General features: G+C 44.3%; 1 protein-coding gene across 1 annotated transcript in view; it reads right to left on the bottom strand.

Annotated features, from left to right (window-relative positions):
* ITGA8 (integrin subunit alpha 8) overlaps positions 1-15528 on the bottom strand; it is a 791003-nt gene that overhangs the window by 379087 nt on the left and 396388 nt on the right. Inside the window, exon 17 of the mRNA XM_069648404.1 lies at positions 5414-5568. Within this exon, the coding sequence (XP_069504505.1) occupies positions 5414-5568 (155 nt within the window). The remainder of the gene's footprint in view (positions 1-5413; positions 5569-15528) is intronic.

Below are 15528 nucleotides of genomic sequence, written 5' to 3' on the forward strand. Positions count from 1 at the left end.
AGAGAATAACAAGAAGTCACCCTGCCCTAGACACAGCATCCGGAGGTTCCATGTGTTAATATCCCCGCAAAAATATTGCGATACAAAAATATCACCATATTTTTGCGGCGATATTGACCCATGGACCCTGCAGGGGACACCCCTGCAACCCCTGCAGTATTTTAAAATGTGCGGGGCACACCCCCGCAACCCCTGCTCCCACAAAATATCCCCCACAAAAATATTGCCTATAGCGAGACAAACAGTCATATGTACGGCGATATTTTTGGTGGGGATATTTTGTAGGGATACCCATCCAGATGGCCAAAGCAGTCAGGTCTCCTTTTTTTCATCGCTTGAGCCAATTTGAACTTTAATTGGACTGGGTCCACCCCTTTCGAACATCCAGAACACCTGGTGCTGCTTTTGACACGCACCTTTGAACTTTTAATTACTGTTAATGTACCATCAAACCGGCTCAAAGTTACATTTCTGCAGCAGTGTCTCATCACCTGAGACATTCGATCACCAGCACATTGTGCAGACAACTTCGAACCAAGCATCGAACCATCAGGACTTCAAAATGACCCAAAGCCGCAGCACTCATCGTTTTGAACCACACTCAATCATCGCACCACTCTTGATGGCCCATCGACCTGCATTGCTCGGCATAGCCTTAGAACCACATGGAGTTCTTCACAAACCCGACTCGATGCTGACTCCCCCTCTGAGACCAATGAAGCTTGTCTCAGCCGAACCGGTTCGATCCAGATCTGCAGCACTTTGAAGCATGTCTTGATGCCAGTGAACCACCTAAGAACTGGAATCAGTACAATTGAGAACCACTGTCCCGTTTATCCATTTATGGGGCCCTAGTGACTGGTTAAGATGTTTGTGCACCTTTTTCTTTAATGAGCGTATTCTTTTGACTTGTGTTGCTGCAACTGTTGCTTTGTTCCTCTCTGCTAAAGTATCCAGAGTGCCTGTACACATGTGTTCTGCATTTTCTGTCTTTCTTTACAGGGGTGGGTTTTGATAGCATTTGTAATAGTTCTATAATTGATTTGTTTAATTAAAGTGAAAATTGTAAAGAGCCTTGATTGAAATGTCTTATATTTTTCATTGCTGTTTGGATTGCTTCCGTCTCACATTCACACACCTCTTAAGAGTATAGCCCGCACTCAGCCCACGCTACCACAAAAGGCAGAGGAGGTATATTCCTTGACTGTGCCTGCTTCACCTTTTTACTTGGGATCAGTTTTGGCTTGTAGTAGTGTGAAGGCTAAATAGGCAGATAATCCACTACTCACCCTTGTACGCCTGCGGCACATGGTGCACTCATGAAGATGATGCATCTACTACAGCCCCAGGTCTGCTTTGAATTCAAGGGCCCGCCTCAGCATCCTGCCTCTGGCCAGCCCTGCTAGCTTTCATACTTGATCATTTGTCTCCACACCTCCTCAATAATGTGGCATTCATCCCCCATTCCTAGGACTGGAATGGGGGCTAACGGCTCGGCAGCCCAAGTTATCGGCCTGAGCAAAGCAAGGGCAGATAACGAGGGCTCCGGGCCTCTATCCCTCGTTCCAGCCCCTGGAACGGGGGATGAAGTCCGTCAGCACCCCAGATTGCCAAAGCAGTAACGTTGTAGGAAGGAAAATCCTTTTCCAAGAGGGCTGCTATAGAAAGAAAAGGCGGGGCTCCGTAAATGCAACAGGGGGTGGGGGGAGATGGTAGCGGGGGAAACGGCCGTCAGGCGGCTTGGAACGTGGACTTTTACAGGTGGTCCAAGCCCGCGCTCCTAGCCATCTTATTGGCTGGCTCCCCGGCCAAGGGGGCTAATCACCATCTCTGCTTGGTGGTATCTGTTTACATTTTTATTTGTATCATTTATTTTGCTCCTTGTATGGCACGGGCACATGGCAAATATCCTCCTGGTGCCAAGCACATTGGGTGGAGAGGAAGAAGATGAAACATTAGTTAAAAGCTTAGCTATAGAATTAGGGTGTCAAATGTGAATGCATATTTTTTGCTTTTCTAATAGACGCTATATAGTGCTTAACCCCATGAGCATCCAGCAGCCCCAATTGTTTTGAGGTGGTGTAAGGAGAATAATTAAGTCCTGTTTGGGCCGAGGGCAGAGGATAGGTGGACTCTTGTATTGGTCCAAGCATTAAAGAAGCAGAAGTTCTGTATGGTTTATAGTGATAATTTCGAATTACATCATGTCGAAAGTCATAATGTCGATTTTTTTTTTCGAATGTCTATTTTTGTTTGTTTTTTGTTCGAAATGGGGGTGGTTCCCCCCCCCCAAATCCCCTTTTTTGTAATTTTTTTTGTTTTACTTGCGGAACCCAAAAAAAACATGTAAATAGAAAAAGAAAACATTTGAGAAAAAAACATTTCGACATTTTTTTTGTAGTCATTATGACTTTCGACATAATGTTTTCAACTTTTTCACTGCACACCGTTCTGTATACTTATATAGCTCAGGTGAAGCTGCTGTCTCATGTTTATTCGTGCTTACAGCTCTAGACACTGCATGTAGTATAATATCATCATTAATTGCCTTTTGTGTTGGCCCATATAGATAGCGATAAACATGGGAGCCATTCTGATGCTGTTCTTAACATACAGCAAACCAGTTTCAGCCATTATATTCTCACATGCCCGGAAACATCACATGGCGTATTCCTAGGGATTCGGGACAAAGAGGGAGAAAGCATTTATGATGCAGATAGAATTTTAAATGAGCTCTGTTAGCCTCAGCATGTTACAATGCAAGCTTACCAAGGTGACTCTTACAGGAGCAGTCGCTCAAGTTGCGAATCACAAATAGTCAAAACACTATCTTGGGGGTACACTGGCTGCATGCAGACTTTAGGGCAGCTAGTGCCGTGGATATGCATGCAGCACACATCACCTAGCGTGCAAGGTGCGAGAATAGCCACTGGGAGGTCTGTGAGGAAGGCCACCACTCAGAGCCAGGGCTCAACTTTCCTTAGAGTGTAAATGTCTAAAAAAAAAGCGATAATTAGGAAGGAAGAGAAATAAAGCCACTGATTGGGAGAGTCAGTCTTTAGGCAGGAAAGGCACAAGCAGTGGAATTTAGTGATTACAATAGGCAGACCCCAAAAACTTCAATAATCCCGATTTGGCACATTGTCAATTTCAAGTGGCAGGAGGATACGGTTAGGCATGGATACAAGGATAGGACCTGCTAGGAGTGGATTGTTTGGCCTCTTAGTTGCCCTCACCATCCATTGGAAATAATTAGCATCTACTGGATCAAGAATGCTGTGGCAGTCCTAGGATGCTCTTTGGGACACTATAGGATGGAGTCTGTTCCTTTTTCTCCTAGAGCACTAGGTGACAGATTAGAGGAGTGATCAGTGCCAAGTTAGCAAACCTGAATATTCCGTCTTGCCTTTCGCTAACCTGACACTCACTTTCCAGTTTTATCCCATGCAAATATATGCACACCATTTCGCAGATTAGTGGAAAAGAAAACTGTTGAGCTGTTCCATAATATGTGTAACCTCCTTAGCAAGATGTTTCTGTTCTTGTCCACCCAATTCATCTTTTTTCTATCGAGGATAGGACAAAGAATAATTATTCATCTTCCTAAAAATGTTCAGAAATACAATTTTCAAAAAATTAGTCCTGATTCATAAAGCATTTGTCAATGGGAAGAGCCTATTGAAAAATGCTTTGTGAATCAGGCCCCTTGAATTTCCTGGTGTGTATGGAATGGTGTCACTTGAGGATTAGTGTGAAATGGGATAGGCCAATGTGTTCATTATATATATCACATAGATAAGTTGTTCTCCGTGAGTGGTCCTAACCAAAAACCTACAGGTACAGGCATTCTCCCACACTGTCTATGGCTGAACCACTCTCCTACATAAGACTTCTGACTACCCGAGAACATTTAAAAATAATGTAGAGATATTACTATTCAGCAAAGCTATGGCAAATGTTGGTTCTCTCCTTATAGGGAAGATACCTAGGCCCTTCTAAACCCCATTGATCAGCAGACAAAGCTACAAAGATTTCCATATATTCATGTGCAAATATTACAGGCCTTTTGCACGGTATTAGTAGTACAACATTCTTTCACTGCATTGTTGCACCTTTGCAATGTTTGCGCTGGTGCTAACAGGGAACAGCATTAGCACTAGCGCTATGTTGTTAATTCGAATCAATTTCTTATATCGATGATTTATTTCACTCATTTGTGACACCCTCTTTCTCTCTTTTCACTTATGGGTAGAAGAGACTGCCTCCCAAACTCCTCCTGTCCTGTTCTCCCAGCCCCGCTATTTAACCCAACCCGTTTGCTCGCGTGTTTTTAGGCACTTTTGAAATTGGATGCCAAGACACTCCTCTTCAAAGAATGGCTCTTCCCTAACACCCAGGTCCACATACCATCCACTCTTCACCCTCCCTGAGATTGGGTGTTCTGTTCCCCACTATTTCCTTGCCTGGCTACTTGAATATCCCTTAATGCCAAATTGCCTGCCCCCCTCACCTGTTGTTAACTCCCGGTTTCCTTGATCTGTTTCCCTCACCCGGATTCTGCTTCCTATGATTGTAAAGTGCTCCATTGTTTCCCGAAGCGAGGTCAACGCATAATAAATAACCTAATATAAATAATACTCATTTTTCAAAATAAGATAATGTGTGCTCTTTTTTCTATGCGTATTTTCGCTGAAACGACATTCTCCTGGTCAAACATTGACTTAGTACAAAAATGAATTGGAAGACTTGTTATTTGTGCAGCAGCATTTTATCCCTAGTGTTAATACCGTCAAACTTTCACTTCAACTTGTGCAAAGTTATTGTCATAGGTGCGCTGATTTCCTCTTTTGCACAATGAACACAGGAAGAATGATTTGTTTATAAAAACCCACCGGTCATTGGATTAGTTTTCTTGACATCCCACATTTTTTCAAATTCAAGTTCTGCAAACGTGTTTCCTTCTTATAGTGGCCAATCGGCTGGGTTAGTTCACATTCACCACATTAAAAAATGGCATCGTACTTATGTACCATGGGAAGGAGGAACATGTTTGTCCATCAGACCGAAGTTTCGTTCTAAAACTACGTTTTGTTCCATTATCGCTGCGCTTGGGCCCTTAACTTGGGCAGCGGGCCATTACCTACAGGGTCGGCCTGCCACCTCTGGGCATAATGCCTCATTATTTATCCATCCCTCCCAAATGTTGCTCTTTCAGTTGTGATACTTTTGCCTTGAGCATCCTTTTAGTGCTGCTGCCTTGTGTGGAGCTAAGGTCATAGATAGCATGTGTAACCACAAGTGTGGAAAGCGGGTGTGAAGAGTATAGGCTTGACGCATGCTTTGGTAAACGGTGAACAGGACAAGCAGGCCAAAGGCAGTAAGCAATGCTTTGAACGTTTTTTGGAGCACTTACTCTAAGGTGTACTACGAAATTCTGGCACTCGGACTGCTCGTGTTTCCTTATGATCAGACTGAAGGAATGTTGTGATTGCTGGTAATCGATGAAGAGAGTTCTTTTAATGGCTCCCTTCTGCTTCAGCCAGTCCAACTCCAGCTCAGCTCTCAGCACTACGAGAGAACAGAAAGGGATGTCACGTTCTCATAAGATCCAACATTAGGAGGACAACGTTTACAGATTAAGCTTCCATGATTGGGGAAAGAAGCAGGCAATGCATCTTAAAAGTATCTGTATTGTATATACACTGAATTACTGGTTTTGTGAAAAGAAATGGCTGCTTTCAGAGAGCTGTCTTTCCATGATATGATATAAGTCATTTATAATGCGCCTGTGTACAAGTGTTTCTACCAATGAATGATCTAAAAGCTTTCTTTTATGTGGGCAAAGGAAATAAATAATATATCCTCTATCAACTTGTTTCATAAATGAATCTTTCCATCTAGGGTTTCATCCATCCACCCACCCATCCATCCATCTCAGTGATCATGGGCAGTGGACTCTGTGCCCAAGAATGGCCTTACGATATAACCTGGGAACAGTGTAACACACCCACTGGGTGGGTACACTGCTCTGCGGTCAAGCCCAGTGATTACTGTGTTGTCCACAGCCCAAGTCACAGCAAGCGCAATCGGTGGACACTCTGTCAGTGCATAGTAAAAACACCCACACCACCAACTGGGCAAGAGCAGCAGACATGCCCAGTGGCCACTGGGCCCCAGGCATAATTAACTTATGCCTGCAGCCAAACCCTGACCACCACAAACACACACATAGTGCCCAGGACACAGCCGTAGGCAATGCACAATGGACACTGTGCCCACAGCATGGCCAAGTAAACACAGTATGCCTACTTTCACCACAATGGGCTTTTCAGTTGTTGTACCTGCTCTGTGGACTTGAGTATATTTAGAGTGATCCACAGATGTGTTGCTGAATATGCAAACTTAAATGTAAAGTGCAATATTTTGGGTACAAATAGCCAGATTTCATGTCTCTAATGTACACAGTAATCCTCCATTGGGATGCAATATGTCCCAAAGGGCTCTTATCTGTGATTTATCACGCCATGGCCAAATCTGCAGACTGTAGGATGATTTAATCGGTGACATCCAGTTCAAGGGAATTTTTCACCCACCCCAAACCAGGCACACACAATTTGTATTCATTTAAAACAAATGTGTTTATGAATCTGGGACAATCCAGTCTACAGAGAATGTCTATTTATCAAAAATAGGAATAATCCAACCAATTTAAAATGTAAATACATTATACATCTTTATCATTCTATGTGAAATCCTGATATCAATTGTTACTCCAATGATGAATGATCAATACCCTAGTCAATTCCATTGTCAATGCTGCATTAGTACCGGGCGAGAGTCAAGTAGTCCTTTGATTCTCGGCTGGGATTCCAGCCGCCTTGTCCTCGGTGGGGGGCGTGCAGCCCTTCAGCCTATGAGGAGGCTGGAAGCAGGGCCATCCCCGCTCCGAGCCTCCCCAGGGCTGAGAGGCTGCCTTCGCCCCCTGCCGGGGACTCGGGTAAGGCTTATTTTTTTAATTCCCTTTCCTCCCTCCTCTGCCCCCACCCCCACTTACCTTCTTGTTCCTGCTGCCCCGGCGACGGATGAGGGAAGCCTCCAACCATGTGGAGACTCGGAGCGGGGCCATCCTTTACTTTTTTGTTTTTTTGTTCCTGTCCCACTCCAGCCCTCCCAAGCCTACTTACCTTCTTTTTGATCCTTTTTCGGGAATGGGCGCGCTGGGAACAATTGTGTTCCCAGCGCGTCTGCTCCCGATGGCTGCCAAAGAAAGGGAAAACTGACTCCATTTTCCCTTTCCATGGCGGCCATTTTCTTGGTCGTTTCTTTTTTTTTTTCTGTCTGCAGCATTTCGGGACAGAAAAAAATGCATTTAGTGCCCCGGTCACGCACATAATGCGGGCCAGGGTACTAATAGCAATATGACCCTCGCGGCGAGGTCATTACCGACTTAGGTAATGCCCTGGGGTCTTTGTTAAGGCCCTCGCTTCACTCGGGCCTATAACTATGGGCCCCAGGGCATTACCTGAGTCAGTAATGTCCCCGTCGCGAGGGTCATATTGCTTAATTAAACTTGGATATATACGTTTAAAAGCACACACGCCACCATATGCACATTTACCCTGAGGTTGTAAAGTGAATGAGGTTTCAGGATAAAGCTTTCATTTTATATAAAACAAAATTAAATCAGACAATTCCTGCTGATCTGAATCTCTATACTTTTCATTTATGAAAAATGAATACCTCTTTTTTCAATGGATATGTCAGTGTTTCAACAGCATTTTTGAAAACCCAATTTTAAAGACAGGCTACTAGACATTCCGGCATGTAAATCACTTGCAAAAAGAAAAATGTCTATTTAACACGCATGTTGGTAGATTCCATTCAATGGTGTTTCTGTTGCATTTACGTGTATGAATTGTATATTTTTGTCACTTTTCAATGAGCAACTTAAAGTCATAAAAATGTGTGGTAGTTAAAAGTCCTTTTCCCTTTCCCTTGAGCCTTTCAGAACCTACTCTGTTCAGTGATATAACCAGCGAATAACGTCTACTTCATTATTTGCCAAGACATATGCAAAGTGAAATATTGTTTAGCTCTGAGCATGTAGCCATACTTTCACAATCAGAATGGCTGTGAATTGATCTATTCCCGACTATACCTCCCTTCAGAATTATATTACACCATGGCAATTAAATCGCATAGGAATTCCTTTTGGCTGTCTCATAGACTTGAGGGCACCCTCTCAAGGACTGGTTCAATTCTCCCTCTCTAGTAACATGTGGTCATCAGTCAGCAAGATGGATCAGCTCCTCTCCCCAGCCTATTTCCCCACTTTCAGCATTGGGCCTTGCAGCTTCTTTGTACACTGAAAAAAGTCTCGGGTCACACTTCAGGACAGCATCTGTCACAATGCTCTGCCAGCAATCCAAGATGAGTCCAAGGGAAATGAAGAAATTAAGCTATTCTATGTTCCTTTCTGTTGTCACTTCTTCTTTCTATCCCTTCTTCTTGTTAGTCTGACATCTGAAATCTGGGGTTTAGAGTTTTATAGATGAACGACTACTCCATTTAGAGGTGTGTATCATTTCTCTAATTTAATTTGTCACTCTATGTGATTGGAGAGTGTTCCAAAAGTGCCATCACAGTAAGCCACCCTCTTTGTACTCACTGGGCATATTAATAAAGAGGACAATCCAAGGTGGGTAGCATTCTAAACTAGTTTCCCTCCCATTTAATGTGATGTTACCTGGGATATTTTACATTAAACAGTTGTGATTTTGTAAAGCATTATGTTCCTCACATTTGATTACGTTACTAATTAGTTTGCCAGAGTGCTCTCACTCAGGTGAATCAAATGATACTAGTCTGATCTCGGCATGACATTTGAGGTGCATTTGGCAAGATGTTTGCATTTCATTCTCTAATACTTCCACTCTATTCCTTAAACTCTATTAATTATATTCCCATCTCATAATATCTGACTAGCCAGCACAGACACTAGGATATGAATCACTGATGTGCGACTTTTGTGTGCAAAAATATCTACATTTGGATAACTTGGAAAATAAAAAGTATACCATAAAAATATTGTTTTACATTCAGCTGATACAATTTTTTACACTATACAATTTTAAGAAAAAGGTAAGTTGCTACGACGCTCCTATCAAATAATATTCAGGAAAATATGATATCATATGTAAAATTCAAAGATTCACTTATTTTCCTTTTTTACAAAAATATGAAATACTAGTTTCATTCCTTGATCTGGCAACAGCCATATGGTGTCAGTCCTTTGAGACTTCAGAACAGGGCCATGTATGACCCTCGAGAGGCCTAGCTGTCATGGCACTATTGTCGGAATATTTTTTGAAATTAGGGTGCTCAGAGCCAAATGTTTGATGAAAGTTGCTGATAACTTGGGCATGATAGTGTAATATCAGAATTTTGTTTAAAGTGTTTTAGTTTTCATTGGTTAAAAGAAAGGAAAAGTCATGCTGAATTTCATATTCTCTAAGCATTTCCCTTGTTATTGTCAAGCTGTGTGATACAGATCAGCGATAAAAGTGTTCCCCTCAAGATTTGGATCTGCATACAACCTTCATTCAAAGAATTGTATCTTGAAAGCTCTACTCAACACTTTGTCCTTCAGCGGGTGATACATTAATACCATTGAGTAATAATCACACCTTTTACAAGAGTGCTGAGAAGCTTAATGTAATGTAAGTAGTCTTGTACAGTGCTGCCACTAATTGCAGCCTTGGTGGGGTGTGCGATTCATTAGTGGGGCAGTGGGAAAGGCAGATGTGACCTGTGGTGTTGATGGATACAGGTTGTAAGGCCCTTGTTCCTGAGTACCAATCTGCTTTCTATTGGTTTGGCTGAAAATACTTGGTAGTGTATTATCCATAGGGAAGAGCCCAAGATCTGGCAGACTACAGCGCTTTAGATCGGGTTAGCTTTTTAAGTGAGAGAGTGCGACAGAGCAAAAGTGAAGAGTGTAGTTGTGGCTCGGTTAATGTTGATGTGCTATCAGCTAGGCATGTGGTGTCCATCTGTCTAGGGTTACTGAGTGTAGTGTAAGGTGGTAGGAGATCTTAGAGGGGAATATGTTAGTCAGGGAAGGTGGGAGCAGGCCTTACTAGACAAAACAGGATGCAACCCTACACTCCTACCATTTGCCATTTGCAGACAGGTTCCATTTCTCTTTCTCACAATTCCACCTCTCTCTCTCTCTCTCTCTCTAATAGATACATTGTGCACCATGAGGAACAAAAACAAGCATTTGCGAGTTGGCAAATAGGAGAAAGGGGATGTGTGAAAACTCAGACATTACCAAAACCAGCTAAGGCTTATGGGAGGCAAGAAGTTATGGTTCAGTGGAAGGGCAGCTTAAAAGTTGAGGGCTGCAGTCTCCCATTTTACCTTCCTTAGTATGCTGGTTAGCTGACTGGGTATTGCCTCAAACCTCACTCTCATATGCTCAGAAACTAAGCTCAGTGGCCTGCTGGGACTTTTGCCCATTGAGGACAGTGCAAGATTTTAGTGAGGTGTATGTCAGGCATTGGTCAGGGAAGAGGTCAAATTCCTGCTTATTTCACCCAAAAGTCTAACCTGCTGTCTCCCACAAGCCCCAATCTCTTCACAAACAATCTAAAAGGAAATCCCTCCCCACCACCAACATCCACAACTCACCAGGTTTTGATGCAGCATTACGTCTTCAGTATCAGAATGATGCAGTAACCATGAGGGGATTCTAAATGGTGAAACGAGGAGCAGAAATGATGGAAGGTGAGTGTGGATTCCTCAAACATATCGGCAGCACCTTGCCTGGGGACTGGAAGGTGTGACTGCTGCATGGTGGTGAAAAGCAGCATGGTAGCAGTAAAAGACAATGGGTTTGGGGAGGGTGAATATGATTGCCTTTCCAATAATGCTGTAATCTCGAGCTTGCCGTTTCTGTGGCCCCTTGCTAGCTAAGGGCCTCTGGGGGAATTCCTTACTCATGCCACAACCAGATTTTAAGTGCTGTCCTTCAAAAGGTAAGGAAGGACTGTTATGGATTAGCATATATTTACAGAGTGAGCTGATCCCCACAGGTGTGTCCTGGAGCCAGGTAATGTACCTCCACACCCATTAACAGATATTTACACTAGAGTAGTGAGGAAGGAGGAGAGAGGGTGTTGGGATGTCCATCTGAAGTATGTGGGGTGTTTGACTGTATTGTGATCTTACATTTACAATTTGTATTACACAGCTTCGTAACATCTTAGGAAAGTGTCAGAAAAGGCATCAGAAGAACCCCGCACTTGATCCTAAACTTGGCAGCTGCTCTCTGTGCCTTCTGTGACACCAAAAGCAACAGTACATTTTCTCCCCCTCAGTTCCATGCTAAACCAGCTGAGAAATGTAAACATGTGATGTGCCACACAAAGAAGAAGCTTGTAGTTCCCTGATAAATGAGCAATACAGCATCAGTGTGGATAGGAACAGCCATTTTTAAAAATGTTTAGGCTACTCTATACTTTCAGTGTAGGGGTGTAGAATGTTGGTTGTAAGAGCTACTTTAGCGTACCCTGCCCAGTTTACTATATAGACATATACATGTGCAACACAAAGAGGAAGATTGCAGATCCCTGAAAATGGAAAGAAACAGCATTTGTGTGGATAGGATCGGCAAGTCTGGTAATGCTACGATGCAAGCTGGGTCTAGGTTTGTAGAATGCTGTCTGTAAGAGCTCCTTTAGTTTACTGTGGCTGGTGTGGCGGATAAGTGTAAACGCAGGATGAATTTGTTGAGGGCGGTGACTGGGAAAGAATGGGGTGCGCAACAGAAGTGTTTACGAATGTTGTATAAGGGGTTGATTTTGAGTGTGATGGATTTTGGGTGTCAGGTGTCAGTGGGTTATACGTCGAGTCAGAAGTTGCGGTTAGATAGAGTACAGGCGAGGGCATTGAGAGTGTGTTCGGGTGTGATGAGGTCCTCCCCAGTGAATGCGGTTCAGGTGCTTGTGGGAGAGATGCCATTGGGGTTGAGGAGGGATGCGTTAAATATGAGATGGTGGGTGAAGTGTAGTGCGAAGAGTGTGGCTCATCCGGTGCGTGAATGTTTGAAGTATAATTGGAGGTTTGACTATTACAGGGATCGGTGGAGGAGGAAGGGGGGCACTTTTGGGTTTCACATGTGGGAGAAGGGAGTGCAGTGGGGTGTGGGTGATTTGATGATTGTGACAGATACGGATTTGGAGAGAAGGCCGAGGTGGATGATGAGATCTCCAAAGGTGTGTTTGGAGTTGGCGAATGTGGTATCGAAGAAGAGAGGTATGCGGGGTGAGATCAAAGCTTTGGGTCAGGAGTATGTGGCAGGAAAGGAAGGATACAAGGTGTTTACGGATGGTTCAAAGGATCCTATGTCTGGGAGAGTGGGAATGGCGTATTATCTAGAAAGCATTGGGGAGTATAAAATAGGACGACTGACGAATGATTTGTCTATTTGTACGGCTGAGTTGGTGGCGATTGCATAGGTGATTGACAGGGTGTATGAGTTGGGGTATGAGAAAGTGGTGGTGTTCTCAGATTCATTGAGTGGGTTACAGGCGATTGTGGCAGGGGATGGTGATAGGAAGGATGTGATTTTGGACATTAGGATGAAGATTGATCTGTGTGTGCGCGGGGGTATGGATTTGGAGTTGGCGTGGGTTCCCAGTCACAGTGGCATTTTGGGAAATGAGTTGGTGGATCTGGCGGCGGGTGAGGGTATGAGGAGGGGAGCGATTGATGTGAGGTTGCCTTTGAGTGTGGATGAGGTGAAGGCTGTGATGATGAGACGGGTCCTGGATGAGTGGCAGGAAAGGTGGGTGAATGGGGTGAAGGGCAGGTGGATGTTCGGTGTTCGTGGGAAAGTGTCGGTGAAGGTGGATGCAGGGAGTTCAGAATGGAGGAGGGGGAGGAGGTGATGCTGAATCGGTTGAGGATAGGTCATGTGGGGCTGAATGACTGTCTATTTCGAATAGGGAAGCGTGAATCAAGGGACTGTGCGGTGTGTGGGGTGCCTGAAACGGTGGGACATTTTTTGATTAGATGTGAAAGACATGTTACGGAGAGAGAATTGATGAGGGTTCGGTTGACTGCGTTGGGTGTGGCTGAGCTGAGTGAGAGGATTATACTGGGAGGTGATGGGGAGAGAGGCAGGAGGAGGAATAGTGTGATGTTGGATTTTGTGAGGCAGACGGGGAGGTGGGAGGAGTTGTGAGCTTAAATGGAGCCAAATAATAATTAGTGGGTACGGTGCACATCATCCTATAGGATGGGGAAGCGCCTGCGTGGGTCCGCCCACGCTTCCGATAATTAAGAAGAAGAAGAAGAAGAAGTTTACTGTGGCCTGTGTATACACACACACACACACACAGGTATACACCAACACATTACACCAACACATACTCAAGAGTATCTGAGATTAAGTGCTATGCAACAGCTCTATAGTATTACTTATAATCACCATTCAGTATTTAGATAATGCACAGATGTCTGTTTCACAATCATTGTTATTCCTAACGTTCTGATTCAAATTACTTTTAAATGGACAACTAACACACCGCCATTTAATACTCAAATGCACGTGTCATTTCCAGCAAACAATATATATTAGACACAGTGTGAAAAACAATTTAGTGGGGTTGGTGTGTCTGCATAGCAACAGCAATGGCATCCTTCATCTGTTGTAGTCACACAGCATATGTATTTGCAAACGTCCTCTGCACCCATCCACTTGCATTGCGCTTGAACCCCATTGGATGTGCCCATGTGTAACCCCTGTGATGGAGTCTGTCTGTAGTGGCTAGGGATACAGATCTGGGAACTGTGCCGGCCCCTCGAAGTGGCGTATGGAGGATCCCACAAAGCTTCAGTCTCGTCCCTAGCCACGTGTACTGTGTCCCCCAAAACACATAGGGACCCCCATCTTGGTCCCCAATTTATAGCCTGAAGGCAGACAGGGAAAATAGAGGGAGCATTGTAAGACTGGCACAGCCCCATGTTTGCTGGCCCCTGAAACCTGCAGATGATCCACAATGGAAACTTCCTAGCAGCGAGGGACAAGGACGCGAGCTTGGTTCATGGGATACACTGCAGACCGGGACGAGAAAGCTTGTGATCAGACCAGTGGGACGAGGACTCCCAGAGACAGGGAATCTCAGCAGTAACATCCACAGGTGGCACCGTTCTGGAGTCTGAATGGCCATGACAGAAGGCCAAACCGACTCGAAGATGGCAGATCACCCTTATGTGTTCTCTTTGCTTGGAGCAACAGCCATGTCTGTGAGACAACTGCCTGTGCTTGAGAAGCTTCAGGTCCATTTGTATCCACACCTATTAGAGGGTCTACGCCTGATTGGGGTACAGCTGCACTAGGTTTTCCACTCATGAGCCCAATTACAATCTCGAGAAAGATAATATAAGAAAAGTAGATTATACGGACTTGGGCAAAACCTCTTTCCTCCATTCCCTACAATAAAAGCAGCCTAATTGGTGATACATTCCTTTGTCAATTTTTTGCACAAGGGCATGGTTTACATAATCTAGCTCCAAACACTTTCCAACCAGTGGAAATAACAGGTATTTCTTCTCCTCCTGCTAACAGGAGCAACTGGATAACAGAGACACACTTAGGTCTGTATTAGAGTGTCTGCGCCAGGATTGCTCCGAGGGCAGAGACGTTACTAGGGGGGCTGAGAGGGCTGTAGCCCCAGGTCTTTTGGTTGTAGCCCCAGATAGAAGCTGAGGGGTTTCAACCAAAAAGGCTAACTAGCCCACAGTCCCAACAGTCCCAAGATTAGCATAGCCCCAGATCTTTTCCAGACCTAGCAACACCCCTGCCTGAGGGGAAGGTAGGTTGTGAGTAGATTAAGTTGTTGCTCTAATTTGCAACATCATTGTACCCCCAGGGGTCCAGATATTCAGTGGGTGAGAGGAAGATGATGCCAGAAAGACTTACGATCCAGCCAGTGCACGTTAAGTTGTGATCCTGCCGGGATACATTAGGTTTATAATGCACCTGGGGTATGTTAAACTTATGATCCAGCCAGGGTACGTTAGGCTTACGATTCAGGCATGTTACGTTAAGATTAGAATCCAACCAGGGTATATTAGACTTATGCTCAGGGGGGATAGCTCAGGGGCAACAAGCTTCTCTTGGAAGCAACACAACACAGCGTAACAAAGGTTTGAATCACAATCCCGCGCTTAGAAACCAATCTCTGGTATTAAACGTGTTTTAAAAGAACAATTATAATTATATTTATGATCCAGCTGGGGCACATTAGGCTTACAACCCACCGGGGGTATGTTAGTCTTACGATCCAGCCAGTGTATTTTAGGCTTGCGATCCTGCCGGGGTACATTAGGTTTATAATGCACCTGGGGTATTTTAAGCTTACGATCCAGTCGGGGTGCATTAGGTTAACGATCCAGCCATTAGGCATACAATCCACTCGGGTTTGTTAGGCTTACAACCCAAATGCGCTATGGTAGGCC

The sequence above is a fragment of the Ambystoma mexicanum genome, chromosome 2q, assembly GCF_040938575.1.
Source record: "Ambystoma mexicanum isolate Mex_15411 chromosome 2q, UKY_AmexF1_1, whole genome shotgun sequence".
NCBI lineage: Eukaryota > Metazoa > Chordata > Amphibia > Caudata > Ambystomatidae > Ambystoma > Ambystoma mexicanum.